Here is a 16,594-nt window from a genome sequence, read left to right as displayed (position 1 = left end):
GCATTCTCTTTTTATTATGGCCACCATTCTGTGCTTTGTTCAGTTTCTTGTAATATCTTTTTGACTTGAATTGAATTGAGTTCAGCCTTGTCTAGAAGCTGTAGCCGTTCCCAGAGCTTAGTCTGGACTCTGTCTGGTCCCTGAGTGAGGATGAAAGTAAGACATGCCTTTATGTCTGCTGTGGTTCTGTAGCATATAATTAGAAATCAGAAGGGTTGTCAGATGTGGGAAAGGGCTGGGATTTAGCTTTCTTTTGGTAGTTTTACCCCAGAGAAACGGAACACAGAAAAAAAGTGTCTGCTTTTTGACTGTCTGGTGGAGGTCAGTTAAATCGATGCATAACTGCGTGAAATTTTCACCTGGCCTGAAGTGTGTGGGCACGTTTCTGTAAACTTTGAGTGGTTTATTATGCCTCCAGCTCCTTCTTTTGGGTGTGTATTAGATTTTTAAAAAAAATCTTTCTCCTGAGATATGACTCGGGCCAAGACGCTGGAGCTTCAGTCTAGGAATGCTGTGCAGTTAACTATTTAGTTACCAGTGCACAGTAGTGTTTGGGGTTAAAGGGTAATCATGTTGTATGTATTCCTATATTTGATTGATCAGAAGGTGTTGATTATTTTTCTATAACTGCAGCGCTGGCAGTAGCTCCGGCAATGCTTATATTAAAGCACTTGTTCAAATAAGAAATCATTTCTATAGAAACATTTTGCACTGGGACTTGTATGGCAGACCCTACACATAAACAGATTAAAAATCATGTGTAATGGTTGATTATGGTGATGTTTTCTTTGAGGACACTTTTAGCATTTATGGAAGGAGTCTTCAGGAAAGAGTATGTTGTAGTTTGTGAGTTTTTTGGGTAACATGATAAGCAGTGGTGTTTTTTCTATTATTATTATTATTATTATTATTATTATTATTATTATTACTTATTATTAACTGACAGAAAGAAAGAGCCAGGTGAAGTAACGACTGTTTATAGCTGTAATACCATAAGGAATAGCAGAAACTGATTTGTTTTATGGACATTCAACAACATCAAACATAACTACAAATGGATAAAAATGTACATTGTGTCATTCTCCAATTAATTTTAAAAAATCGAATTGTTGGAAAACTGTGTCGGATAAAAGGAATAAAACACTTCCAGATGTGCAGTTATGGGAAAGTAATCAACTTCAGGGTGGTAGTCACCCCACCCCATTATTTTCCTATAACAGCACACCATGTGTCAAACATCAGTGCAAACAATATGACCGTAGGTTCAATTGGAGCCTCATATCTTGTGTTTGGGCATGAATGATCTATATCTAAGCTTAAGTTTTAAGGACATGTGTGTACATTGAGCAAAGCTCAGCATAGGGCCTGTTGAAATTGTGACAGCTGCTGGATTATTCCCAGGATCTCCAATTTGCTGCTTATTTTTAGCCTTCAACTGCACCACTGCACCTGCAAGCCTGCCACAAGACAACAGGCTGCATCAGTGCTTGACTGGCAATCCAAAAACAGCAAAACTGTTGCTTTGAATATGCATTATTGATTATCAGGCTGTTTGGGGTTTAATACTAATTCAGTTCTAATTTTTTGGGCACAAGATATATAATTTATATTTATATATATATATATATATATTATTTATATATATATATTATTTATATATATAAAAAATTAGATAGCATGTGCTTGAAATTAACTTAATATAAAATAAAGCAATGTTAACAAAAATACAAAGAGGAAATATTGCATAATGTAGAAGTTCTGTACTCTAGCATTTTCTAGCAATTGCATCTGAAGCGTATATGTAGTTTACTATTGACAAGAATTTTGATACTTTTGTTTGTAGCAAGAAAATCCATTGACCTCAAAACATAATGGAAGCCTAATTGTAGTTGTTGAATTCTGTCAAGGGGGGCATGGTGGCTTAGTATTTAGCATGTTTGCCTCACATCTCTGGGGTTCGATACGTGCCTCTGCTTTGTGTGCACGGAGTTTTCATGTTCTCCCAGTGCTTCAGGGGTTTCCTCCAGGTACTCTTGTTTCCTCCCCTAGTCCAAAGTCATGTGATTAGCTTGTTTGGTTGGCATCTCATCCGGGGTGTCCCTTGCCTTGTGCCCAGAATCCCCTGGGATAGGCTCCAGGCTGGCTCCCCTGACCCTCTATATGATAAGCGGTACAGACGATGATTGGATGGATGAATTCGGTCAATAAATTATCAAAATATGCAACTATATACCTGACTACCCATTGATAGTGGTGCCTTCAGGAATTATGCCCTCACAGTCATCTCTACCTAAAGAGAGTGATGCAGCGGGTTTTAGTGTTTTAGTCTATCCAACTTTCTCACCTCCTTATCTTTACACTGCATAAGCACCGATGGTTCAAAAGCTTCAACTTTCATGCTAATACTGCCGTGAACACCATTGTGCTTGTCGTTACGTAGATCACTTACTAGCCAAGCAGAGTATTTGCCATAAATCTGCACAAAACTGTTGTGCGTCTCCATTGCATTCGGGAACCTTGGGTCCAGCTGCTGACTCCACAACTTCTACACTTCTCATTTATATGACATTGAACATTATGAGCAATAATAAGAAGCTCTTGGATGTTTCCTTTTTATTTAAAACTATTTTTGACTCAAGAATTCATTCTACTTCCCATAGACACCCATTGTAAGTCAATTTTGAGCAAATGAGTTTTTTAAAGTTTTTTTTTTTTTTTTTTTTTTAAGTGTAATTTATTGATCATTTAATCAGTTGAGCGAATAGAATGATTATTCATAGTAATCACACACACTTTAAATGTGGTAGGTAGAGATTAGATGTGTTGTAATTCTATCATGTATGACTGTTTTACCTGCAGAACTGCACTCTTCTCATCCCACAGCATAGACTGAACATTCTCTGTCTTTTATCATACAACCTAGTGCACCCATTAGGACTGCATGTCTTTGGTTAAAAGATCTCACGATACCGATACTGATCTTGCTGAACACTGCAGTATGCATATTAGCCCTAATACTACTCAGCTATATGTTAAAAGTTCATCATGATCAATCATAAACTCATTTTGATTAACAGTGATCAGCTTTTTTTTTTCCTTTTCAGTCTGATGAGTAGCTCTTGCTCATTTTGTTTTTAGGCGCTAATGGCAAAACCTAACTGTGATCCATTCTGTTCAATTTTTTTTTCTAATAATAACACCATTGTGGTAGTAATAATAAAAAAAAGTAATAAAAAATATTGCACGTCTTAACTCGGGTCATAAACTTCTTTCTAATGAAGTATGATCATTTAGTCCATTTCATTGATTCTTAGCGTATAAAGGAGTTTATTTATTCAGTTAGTAACACCGTTACCATTTGTGTTAAAATATTTGGCCTTCCATACATTTGGACGAATGAAGCAAACCTTGTGTGAACTGGATATTCAGATCATTTCAATGTCGTCTACAGTTTCCCCCACTGAGATGTCATCACGGTAGATCTGCTAACTTCTCACGTGAATAACAAAAATCCAGCATCAACCAACAAATTAGCACCAGAATCAATAAATGCCACAAATATTTCAATATAAACACTGAATAAGTTTCAGGGTTCCTTTAATGTACAAATACCTTCAACTGAAGGATTCATGAAGTTTTCTGTGGTTGATTTTTGAAATTCTTTTATTTTTTAAAATAAAACTTTGGGCACATTATTGTAAGTCATTATTTTTTACTGATAATGCCTTGGTTGAATTTTTTTTTTTTACTTTTAATACTTTTATCAGTATTATCACAATACATTTTCGCATTGTGCTCATTTCCCCTGTAATTTTCCTTTTCTTTTTCTTTGGGAACTTCCATAACCCTAAATTCCTACATCTTTTATATTTTTATTTATTTATTTATTTATTTATTATCATCTCTGTCAGTTAATTTTGTACTAGATATGTTCTTGCAGCTATAAACCAAACCATGTAATGGCATAAAATATTCTGAGGAAAAAAAATACCATAATTTTCATGAATAGCCAAGACATCCAGGACCCAGTAGGTTGCTCTGTAGCTTCTTGTTGATTAGGTGTGGAGTCTGTTTATCTCAGCCTGTAGAACTGAAGCAGAGAGCGAGATAAAGTAACTTATTCTGGAGTTGAGTGACAAGGTGCGAGTGAAGCACTGCAGTCAGGACCATGAACTGCACCTACTCTCGTGTCTTTAAACACCTCTCGCTGAGGCATGACTTGAATGTTTACGTCTAGGTGTGTGGTGCAAATGATTACTTTTGCTGGTGGGGAATCTCATTTGTCACTATATTCACACACATGCTGTGGGTTTAAGTGCGTGTGTGTAAGTTTAGATCTCTTAGTACTATGTTTTATTTTCCAGTGCTGGCACACTAATAATAAGCCCGGCTCTGAGGTGGTGGGTCCATCTGGCTGTTGTTTTTTTTCAGCCCCGATGTTGCCTCAGATCCAGCACCCAGTCATTGTGTGTGTGTGTGTGTGTGTGTGTGTGTGTGTGTGTGTGTGTGTGTGTGTGTGTGTGTGTGTGAGAAAGAGAATTTCTTCTGTAAACAGAACACCACTCTCAAATAAATTCAGCCAGGCCTTGTCCCGGGTGTCTTCTTATCTCTGTGTTAGCTACTTAATGGAAACATTTTGCCTGCTACATTTCTGCTTTACTGCTCTTGCATCTTCCAAAATCCATGCAGAGAGACATCTTTGTTTTTGTTTTCACCTGAATGGATATGGTATTATTGTATCCAATAAAAAAAATCTTGCACTTATTTAGGTAAAAAAAAAAAGCAGGTTTGGGCAGAGTGGCATACATTACGATCCATTACCAAGACTGTTTGTACCAGTAATAGTAGTAGTAATAATAATAATAATAATAATAATAATAATAATAATTGCATGTCTCTCAGGTCATAAATGTCTAAGGATCTAAGATCATTTAGTTCATTTCAGTCTTGCTTAAGGTATAAATAAGTGTATCTACAAGTAGCTCTTGCTCTAGATTCACTCTAGAACCCTTGATGTTTCCTTGGTTTGTCTCTGTTAGATCACAGCAGGTTGCGTTATAGGAAGCTAAAACAACTTTTGCCTTTGGAAACCCTTTTTTCCCCTAAGTACCAGGACTGTATATTTATCCAATTGTTCAAACTCCTCAAAGTGAGAAAGAAACACTGATTCAGAACTACTTCTGGGTGTTGTGATGAGCCCACTAGCCATTTCCTCATATGTTTTTAGACCTGACCCAAGACAGAGTTGACCTGCACAGTGTGAATCTCTATGCCTGGGGTCATAATTCCACAGCTGCTGGATGGACAGCTGCTCCACCCAGGGCCTTAGGCCTCTCAGCCTGCTTCACCATCCCCCACCTTTTCCCGTTCTTCATAAATCTCCCCCTGGTGGATAAAGACACCCTTCACCCTTCAAACTCCATGCATACAGTCACCTGAGCTCAGGCACGTTGCACTACTGTGCCATCCTTGTTAATTGATAAGGTTGCTTATTTTGTTGAAAAAATGCACACACTTCCAATCCAGCAGTGGATAAAAATCACTATCCCTGCCACCTGTGGACAAGCAGATTAAGTTGACGGGATATTTGTTTTTTTTTTTTTTCATCGTCAATTAGGTTCACTAGCATTAAGTTTAAGCTTAATGTGTATACAGTGTCGAATCTGTAACTATAGCATGCAATACTTGTACCAAATTCCACTAAATAAATTGTCCAAGGTGAATCTGGTGACTGTAGAATGATCTTTCTTTTCAGATGAATTAGCATGCATGGATGACACGACTGCTTTTTCTGAACCAGGAACACGTGAGTTTTTGGATGCTGATGAAACCAAACAAAGTAAAGTTCAAAGCAAAGTGCTATATCCCTCCTGCTTACTACATGGCTTGCGGTTGTACCTGTCCATAGGAAGTAAAGATGCTAAGCCAGACACGAATAATATTTTTATATGAGCAAAGCGAGGACAGAACACAGCTACTCACAGCTAACACTTTGGCCAGCAACTTTCTGACTTTTTGTTGAGGGCACAAAGACTACAAACATTCCACATTACAAACATGGGGCCTTATTGATCAATCTGGATACGAATGGATTTATGCGTATGTTGTTTGTATGAGCATTTACACACAGATTTAATTCGGGATAAATTTCGTATTCCTACTCCTGCCCCTGAGTGTGTGCAGATTTACATGTACGATAGATGATTTACGTATGTAAACCTCAATCGATCCGCTTTGAATCGTATTTGTGATTAGTTACTGCATTTTTATCTAAGGATTACACCACCAAGTTCCAATCACTTATTTATTTCAAAATACATGCACAAATATTTTTTTTATACAACCCATCAAGCCAAACTATTTTAAGACAAATATGGCTAGTTGTTTAATTAAGATGAAATGCCAGCATATAACTGGAGGATGTGCTGGTCTGTGCAGACGGTAGTCTTAAGCCGAGGTGGTACAAATGGCAGAATTGTTATTACTGGGAGAGTTAGCAGATGATTCCTTTAGGAGGCAAAGTATATTTAGGTATGATTTTCTTTTCAGAGGTTGGAAGCTGGCTTATAAGTCGGTTTCCATTTGTCTTACACAAACATTTACACACAACTTTACTCAAAGATTGATGAATGAGGCCAATTGTTAGAAGAAGACAATGATTATATACTTTGTCACACTTAGTCTGCATTAATGCACGTAACTAGTTAAATAGCTCGCCATATGTTATGATGTCAACTATCATTTTTTACCTAGTCAATTAGGCAACCAATACATGGGACTGGCTAACACACTGCTTGGTGGGCTAGCTACAGAATTTATTATTTTCTCAACCCACGTACTCTAAGACAGTTATGCCGTTAATCTTCTTAGCTGAGTAAAGCGTGATTGACCGTTTGATGTACAAGTAATTGAACTGACCACACAGCCTCATTTACTTAAGTGTTTTCACTCCTTAACATAGTTTTTTGACTGATTTTGTTGTTAAATTTGACTTAAAGAAATTTTTAAAAAGCACATCACTTTTAACAGCTAACTGGTCGGCAATATAAATGTAAAAATCTATGAATTCTTCAATTCAGTTCCCATAAAGAACTCAAAAACTGAAATGAATGATGCTTCTAAATCAGTTGTGTGTTCTGAAAAACCAAAATTTATAATGCGACAGGGTGTGTTGGTGTGCATGGGAACTGATCGAGAGGAGATCAATTTAACAGTTTAGCAGTTGCTAACATGTTCTGTGACAGCTTGAACTACATTTCACCAAAACACAGGATTTTCAAATGAATGCTGACAACACGTTTAAAGACGTGACTGGATACTTGGATATAGTTTCCCTGTGGAGGAAAATAAATCAAGTTTTCAGCTGCACTGTTCTGTGATGATAATTAAATGAAATGGCATCCACCCAAATTCATGAGTGCTTAACAATTATTTTTTTTTTTTTCAGATCATGTAATGATTTTCTTCAGCATATGTTCTGATCTTCCTGGAAATTAATTATTTGTTTTGGCACTGAATAATCATGTAATTGCTCCCCCTAGGCAGTTCTTTAGTAATGCTGTGCCCCCCCTAAAAAAAAAAACCAAAAAAAAAACGTGACGTCGTGGCAGATTATTTTCCACATGGTACACAGTTACCATCAGTTAATGGTGTATTTATGTATTGTTTTACATCTATTAGTACATAATACCTATAAAGTTGACTGTTATTGTGATGCTCCAGAGAGCAGATTTCCTGCTCTGCCAAGGTCAGAGTGGCAGGAAACTGGCTAAGCTTACCATTGCTGTGTAAATAGGCCCGAGTGAGTCACGCTGGGCTCGAGGCCCTTTGTGCGTGCGGTGACTCAGTCTGCCTCCACTGACATTGCCTCGCCTCGGATTTATGCACTCAACAGGATTTGTGTACAAACAAGTCTGTGCAGCTGAGGCATCTAAATCCTGTGGATACAAACCTTCAGTTGAAACTTAATCTGCTTTTAATACTCTTTCACACCACATGATTAGTGTGTTCGTGAGGTGCTTGTAGTGTTTAGGCACCTGCAGGTGTAGTTTGGTACAGAAGAACTATTGAGTAATTTGGAAATGCTGCAATCTGTGAATGAAGTATTAGAGCAGTTTGCATTGTGAAAGATGTGTGCATTGTGAACCTGGGAGTTCATACAGCAAGATCAATGGGTCATCGGTAAGGACACCATAAATTCCCCAGCTACAAGCCTGTTGAACACACTGTATTGTATACGGTGTGTAGCAATCACCTTCGAGGAAACACATTCCAGCACATAATCTACAGTGTAACCATGACTACAGAGACAATCATGACTGCAAGTGGCCCTTTGTGTTGTTTCTGGGTAAATAACTTCACTAAAGACGTTCGCCAAATATATCTATATATGGAGTTAATGTATCTAAACTGGAGAAAGGCTGAACTAGTAGCATTCCTACAGTGTAATATTTTCACAGTTCACTGATATGCTGTTGACAAGATTTATGTTCTATAATGGTCTGATTGAGTTAAAGTTTAGATTAGAATATAGCTCAGTGTCAAGGATTTTTTTTTATTTCATTTATTTTTGTCTGGAAAAAATAAAGGGATAAATTGTCTGAAATCCAAATGGAAAATTATCCAGTCATATCTTTTATTTTTCAGTAATAACTGTGGAAATGTAGTCTAGTTAGGCTCCGCAATAGGTTATATGCAATAGGTTAAAGCTATAACAATCACTCCCTAACCAGCCACTTTTTCCCCCCCTCTCTTGAACTAAATAAGACAAGCAGATGTCATTAGGGCTGCAACTAATGATTATTTTCATAATAGATTAGTTGGCTGATTTTTGATTAATCAGATGGGGGTGGGGGGGGAAACTTCCAGTACCATTTAAAAAATTTATTTAAAATAAAATCCACAAACTAAGTGTTACAAATATAAACTTAAGACTAAAACTTTACACAAAAAGCACTGAATTCTACAGTTCTAGCAATCCCCAGTTGATTGGTAGAGCCTGTCATTCCCCAGTGCTGGGTCAAATACCCTTGGTACAAATACCAGGTTCAATTACATTTTATTGTTGGTGTGACATTTAATTTGACTCTCTGAATTATCTTTTATTTATTTTATCCATCAATGTGACACTTGAACTTGTCTATCACGCATAGGTTTTTGCAAATGATCATTTCATTTGTAAATAAATTTTAAATAAATCCATCAATGAACGATCAGCTCCGAATAGCTCCGCTAACGTGATATTTGTGAATGCACGTGAATAACCAAATTGATTATTTTAAAACATCTAATTTTAATATATTTTGATACATTTAACAAAAAAAAATATTATTATTTAAACATTTTTAAAACTTTCCTATGGACTCCCTGCAATTACACCACTGACCACTAGGGATCCATGGAAACACTGCACTAGATGGTAGAGTATATAGTGCATAGTGTAAGTGTATAGTACACCATTTGGGACACAACTTTAGTATTTACCCTTTGAAGCATGTTTTCGAACAACTAATCGATAACGAGGTTTGTTGACAACGATTTTCATAATTGATTATTATCGATTTTATCGATTAGTTGTTGCAGCTCTACTTGTCTTGTTACCTAGAAAATGCAGAAAACTTACTGACTGTTGCAAAGCTCCGACACTAGACATGCCTTCCATAAATAAATGTTAAATAAATGTCTCATTACAGAAGTCTTCTTTACTATATCACAACATCGTTTCATGTGTAGCATCTGCCACACATAACCTTTGAATTAGTGTTTACTACAGAAATGAGTTATTAAAACAAACGCAGTGATGTAAGCCTGTGATGTGTCTTGCAGCTGGCACTATCAGAGCCGTTATAAAAACATAATCAACACCTTCTTATCAATTAGATTCGCGAATTAAACAGGCCTTTTGTATAAAACATTCAGTAGATCAAAATGCTTTATGTATTTGGTTGTGATTTTTGGTTTGTGATTGATTCTTTATATATATATATATATATATATATATATATATATATATATATATATATATATATATATATATATATATATATATATATATATATAAAATACAAATTTTGCATATGTAAAATGAGAGAATGAGTTGGGATTTCCTAATGGTAATTTTGTTAAGCTGTTCATGTGCAAAATATAAAATCTTCACAAATCACTGATTATTGACTTTTTCTGCAGCTAATTATGAGATAATATTCCAGAGATTTGGGTAGAGTGGATTTGCAACCATGTGTGGTAATTATTTTGTGTATGTGTGTGTTTTTTTTCTTTGTAGTCACGTTGAGAAGATCACCACATGGCAAGATCCTCGCAAGACTATGGCAGCCAACATGAATCAGATGAGTCTCCACGCTCAGGCCACCAGCAGTAATGGTGGTGTACAGGGGCGCTCCATGGCCTTGTCACAGCCAAACCTCGGTAAGGATCTTCACACTCGTTCCGACTGCTCCCTTTCAGGAATCTCGCTTTCTCTTCCAAGAATCTTTTAATATAAGATTAAATATTACCTCAAAGTTCTCATACTTCAGTGCAATAATTGAATAGAATCTCCTTTAGCTGTAGGTTTGAACAATTAATTTTTTTCTAGGATCAGTATAGACGTGAAATGGAAATGACTTTCTTTAGTTGAATAATGCTGAGTTTGACAGATTTCATATTATTGTAACAGTTGAGCTCAAGGTATCAAGGATATTGTTGATGCTTGAAGGTGCAGTCATTCTTCATCTTTCACAGGTAATTCAGAGTTTTATAAAAAACCTTCTGAAGAGGATTTAGAGGAATGTAAACATCTGTTTACATTCATCTAAACGATACCCCAAAATAGCACATGCCAGGAAGTCTGAGAAACGCAAAAATGTACTTCCACACACACTAACGCACAATCACAACATGACATTTTATCAGTACAGTCGTTTTTGGACTGAGAGTGCATGTGGAATATGTCTGACACAACAGTGATGAGGGAGAAAATCCCACGGTCTACTAACTAACTGTTTTAAAAAACAAAACAAAAAAAACCCCCAAACTATTTAATGGTGTTTCTTTGACCACAGTGGGATAGTGCTGAGACCGGCTGTTTCAGAGTCTTTCTGTAGCGTGAGATGTCTCGTTTGTTCTGGAGACAGACACAGGGAGCCTCTAGCCAGTGGCATAGGCTGGAGCTCTTTCCCTCCTTATGAAGCCAGAACAGCAAATTACTTCCAAATGCGTTTGCCTTGTTTGACTCTTTTCTCCTCACAAATCCTGATTTGTGATGAAATGGAAAAAAGGTGTGTCTAATACTGTTGCCAGCCTTTTAAGGGATTCCAGAAAAAGTGTGAGAGAGATGGAGAGAGTCACATATCTTCCAGTTCATATGTTTATCAGATGATCTTAAGTTGTTTTTTTTTAATTGTTATTATTATTGTTGTTGTTGTTGTTGTTGTTGTTGTATAGTTTTACAGAGTCTAGAAGGATCAATCTCCAAATCTTTTTAACCTGATTAAAATGATGAGAATGATGGGAATATAGCTGTAATGGCTTTAAACTTGATGGGTATAGGTGTAAATATTCAGACTGGATGGACTTGTGCTCATCCTGCTACATGGATCATTACAGGAACCTACATCATGAGTTCCATCATGAGGACGTAGTTGCTGATCGGCCTTATCATATTTTTGTGAACAGAGCCGTTTAGGCTAAAAGAACAATGAGTACACTACTATGCTGGACTTGTTCAGACAATACATTTATGGAGATGTGCCACATCTCCTTACCTTTTAAAATTCAGAGTTGAAACAGAAAGGTGCTCACTTTGGGTGTATAACCGTATAGCGCAGATTTTTAGGACTTTTTAACGTTTGTGTTGGTAACTTCACTGTTTTCACAGTAACGTACTGCTGAAGTATAGATAACCTAACATACACCTACACCCTTTTAAGATCTAAACCGCTGACCCCTGATTATTTACACACGCAAAAAATGTAAATTGTTACTGGGATGGTACCTTTTTAAGAACTTCTTTTTGTGCATGCTTCTTTCACCTGGGAAAGTAAACATAAACATAGCACACCTTTTAAGATTCTCAGCTAATTCTAGGCACATACTGCCCTGAAACAGTTGGTGTTTCCTTGCTGCCAACATATTTGATCCAGTTTGTGAAGAGCTTGATAATTAGCTGATCAGTTGTGTCCCCAGTTGGGGAAAGTAAGTCTTCAGGGTACTGGGTCCCCAGAATTGGCTTGCGAATCCCTGATTTGAGGTACTTGGAGGTTCTTAAAGTCCAGGTATGTACCATACGAGTTTAAGGTAAGGAACATTACATTCACTTGGCCAAGTCAAGGTCTTTTATACCTTGAGTATAAATCATGTCCTTAAACGTACCACCACAGTGACAAAGAAAGTAACAGTTCAGTTGCAGCTTGGTTACCTTGCTAGATGGATTGTTTATATAGGCAAGATAAACCACCAACAAACCATCTTGATACTCCTGAATGCCATGCGTGGTGTTGAATGAGATGACTTCACACACCGTGATGGACATCTTGGTCCTAGAGAATGATGGACAATGGCTTATCCATGTAAAGCCCAAGGCCCAGTGGTCTATATTACTCATTCCCATCTGTCTCTCTAGCTTTCTTGCTCTCTTTCTCTGTCTTTGTTTCTCTCAGTACAGTCCATCCCCCAACTCCCTCCTCCATTTTTCCAGTAGAACAATGCTAGCTTGCTGGCTCACATCCCACACTTGTCAAGAAGGGATTTCTTGCTCCCTTTGTTGTTTTGATGGATTTTTTTCCATTGCTTTATTCTCCTCTCCTCAGTGCAGGGCCTGACACGTTACGTTTCCCCCCCAGACTCCAAACACTGCTAGGCTGTGGATTTACACAATGGCAAAGCGAATAGCTTGACCTTGCTGGATTTAACAGTGTTTACAGGATTGCACCAAGGTGCATCTCATTTCAGATACAGCGCATGTTTTCTGTTGATGATTTTCACTCCTGTTCTTCATTTGGTTATCTTAAGCCCTGAAATGCATAGGCACCAAATCTCAAGCAAAAGATGCTAAAAGCACACCTGGTTGATCTGGAGCTGTTGTTGTACTGTTGCTGCTTAAACAGGACAGCTGCCGGAAGACTGGGAGCAGGCAGTCACCCCTCAGGGAGAAATTTACTTCATTGACCACAAAACCCAGAGCACATCGTGGCTCGACCCTCGGGTGGACTCTCGCCTCAGTAAGTACCATACTCTCCCCACGTTCCCTCCCTTCTAGAGCTTTTTTGGAAGCAGACCAGCCTGCTCATTGATTTTATTGATTTTTTTGCCCATTCCTACAAGCCTTCACACCCCTCCAATCCCACCTCACTTCTCCATCTCCACCCTACCAGAATCCTTCTTTCCTCACCTTTTACACTACCCACTAAGAAAAGATCATACACAGAGGCTTCTGCTAATGAACTTGCTCAAGCATGTTTCGATCCGGGCATGGAGTAGAAATGGGAGATGGGAGATGATTTGCAGCAGTCAGTAGTATCATGAGATCACTATTCATTTTGATCCACTTCATGGCCAAATCACAGCTGTTACTGGGTGTGTTGTAGAGTGAGTCATGTTAAAGATGAAGTATGATTACGCCAACACTGATTACGAAATTGCTTACTTTTGCCTGCTAATTTTTGCATGCTGTTTGTGTGTACGTGCGTGTGTGTGTGCGCCTATGTGACATTTGTGAATTACAGACGAATGCCTCGTTTCATGTGTCTGTTCATGTGGATGGGTGGGTGTGGGAGAGTGGGAGATTGGTTTAGGGGTGGTAGTCTCTTTTGATAAAAAAAAAATTTGGCTTTCCTGCAGTGAACGGCTGGTGAGAGCCTGGGGCAAGCTCTCTGTTAACCAACTTGCACTTTTGTCTTCCCCACTACTTTCTTCTCTTCAGGAGGAAATGGTGAAAAGTTCATGATAACCATACAATCCTGTATAGTTAAAAAAAATTTTTATTTTATTTATTTTTTTTTTTTACTATAATGGTACTTCCCTTTAAGTTAGCATTTTAAACAACATTATTAATTGGTTCACTATTATCTCCACTGAGTTTAAGGAAGACACCGGTGATCATGGGTGATTCTGGGTTGTTTTTGAAGGTATCATAGTAGTAATGTTGGATAACTAGTTATTTATTTTTCCAGATGGTGAGTGCTTTCAAGAAAGTAGCATATCAAAAGTCCAGGGTCACTTACTTAGCAGTTCCTTCATTATACTATTACAGAATAAAAAAAACTAGGGTTAGATTTAGGAACTATAGTTCACCTAGATTAACTTAATGCAAGTTGATCCTACTTTTCATATTCCCATTTAAATGAATTAGCTCTTTGGCTAGTAAAAACTTTAGCCATTTTATCAAAATGTTAGCTTGTAGTATTTTGCCAAATTGGTGTCTAGTCTAATTGTTTATGCTTGTTTCCATGCACCTATGACTTTTTTTATGAGATCATTTTTCTAGCCTTTTATGTTAAGCACCCTAGTTCAAATAGAAATATTTTTTATATTTGCACCCAATTTACTTATTTCCCATTGCTACCTGCTAATTATATCTTTGTCAGTAAGTCACGCACAACTAATCTGAACTGCTGCAATGGTAACGAGTGAGCAAGGGAGTTTGGCTACTGGTTTTAATATTAGCTAGCTTGCTAGCGCACATGGCTATTGTTTTAATCGCTAAATATAATAGTCTAATATTATCTTGCTTGCTAGTGAGGGTAACTAATGGTTCTTTTTACACAATATAATACTTAGCTATCGTGTTACGGCTTTATTTAATCGCACTAGCATCAAATTAACTGGTTTATTAGCATTGAAAGCTCCTGAAGTAATTTTCAATTGGGTCCCAATACACACGGTTTTGTATTTGTTAATGTTACAGATGTTCTTGTCATTTTGAACTTTAAAAACCATTATGTCATTGCAACACTTGTAACTGCCAAATTAGGTGCTGCCACTTTAATACACATCCCCCACCCCGGACAGAGCAAGGTAAAATGGATGACATATCTCTGGACTTTGAATGTGTTGAGCCTCTATTAATTACAAATGTTGTGTGAACATTTTATTACTCTTTGTGTATGAAGTCTTTAGTAGCTGTGCACCCTAACTTGGTATGGTTGGTGTTTCAATAAACAAATAACATGTAGATACCACCAACAAGGTGTGTTGTGCGACTGCTTGCTAACCTAACTCTCGGCGTAATGCTGGGATGGTAATGCAAGTCATACAGTCTTGTCCAACCTAGAAGACTGACCAACAGCAGTATACACTGCATCATATAAATCAAGACCTCTGGGAGAGTGCCAGAAACTTCCCTTATTTACACTAGCTACAGTGGCCCTATGTGTAAAGGACAGTGTAAAGTGACTCAACCATTATTTTGCTTTGCAGTGTTGTGTGTTAACCAGCATCATGTGAGGTTTTACAATGTACGCTTAATGAAAACGTGTGCTAATTTTACCAGGACAATATTCTCAGTAGAGTTAGTGGTTAAACTGAAAGCGAGACCTTTTGTCAAAATTTTATCTGGGAGGGGAAGACAGAGGGAGTGACTGGAAAAAAGGGAAGGAGGAGAGTTGGGAGGGGGTGCAGGGGTGCTGTGCGTGCGAACAGCATTATTGCTGAAGCCTTGTGTCCCCCCCACCCCCCCAACCCTCCAGTGGATCTGCGCACATACCCTCACACTCGCCCATACTCCTTCTCAACTCTCGGCCACTCGCTTCAGGCTACTAAATGTTGAAGGCCCATTATTTCACAACACTCTGTAGATTTCCAGCACTCTGTGTTTTATTAGATATAAGATTTTGTGATTGAAATTCAATGCAAAACCTATAACTGTGTGACTTCAAGTTAATGAATTGGACAAATACAAAGTCATCTGGTTTAGAACCAGTCATGATTGTACACACTCAGGGCTTCACTGTGAGGTTTTAATGTGTTACAGATTTTTGGGACTGGAAGCATTTTTCCATTCACTTGTTTTTTTTGGTGACCCTATTGGACAGCTGACGCGGTTTCTGGGAAATAAATGAAACAAGAAGGCCTTTGTTGGCAGTGCTAAATGACTACTCAGGCCTCACTGTCTCACCCCCAACATTCCCCCACCCTCCTCCTCCTCTTCCTCCTCCTCTGTGCCTCATACACATATGCTCATTCTGTCAGTCGTTCTTTCCTCCACGCTTTTGCTGTTGCTCTTTCGTTGACCCCAGAGTTCTGCCGTCCCCCTCCTCCTATCCTCCTTCTCTTTCTCCTATTTCTCTCCTGTCTCTCTGCTCTTCTTCGCACACTCCACCCTGCTTTCGTGACTAAGCATGAAGAAGACAAGAGCTGGCAGGCTCTTGGGCTTCTCTCACCGACATATGCTTTCCATCACAGGGGTTAGTGGGATGGTTAGTACTAGCTAGTGTTGAAGCACTTCTTGGTGGAGAAGGAAGTTGTGTGTGGTAGTGTTAGTCTGCAGTGGGCTCTTCACACCTGTTGCCTGGGTTCTTCGACCTGTGTGAGCTAGCATTGGCTGGTGGGGAAATGTGCTAGTCTCACAAGTTAGACTTCTAATTTTCACTAGTGAGTC

General features: G+C 38.0%; 1 protein-coding gene across 3 annotated transcripts in view; it reads left to right on the top strand.

The window, feature by feature from the left end:
* The window catches only part of wwtr1 (WW domain containing transcription regulator 1), a 46,091-nt gene that overhangs the window by 14,219 nt on the left and 15,278 nt on the right, over window positions 1-16,594 (top strand). For 2 of the 3 annotated variants that reach the window (XM_017478507.3, XM_047158124.2), the window contains exons 2-3: window positions 10,283-10,425; window positions 13,104-13,217. In XM_017478507.3, the coding sequence (XP_017333996.1) occupies window positions 10,283-10,425; window positions 13,104-13,217 (257 nt within the window). The remainder of the gene's footprint in view (window positions 1-10,282; window positions 10,426-13,103; window positions 13,218-16,594) is intronic. The other variant, XM_017478508.3, reaches the window with a different exon arrangement.

The sequence above is a fragment of the Ictalurus punctatus genome, chromosome 10 (assembly GCF_001660625.3).
Source record: "Ictalurus punctatus breed USDA103 chromosome 10, Coco_2.0, whole genome shotgun sequence".
Lineage (NCBI taxonomy): Eukaryota > Metazoa > Chordata > Actinopteri > Siluriformes > Ictaluridae > Ictalurus > Ictalurus punctatus.
This window is presented reverse-complemented; position numbering and strand designations above follow the sequence as displayed.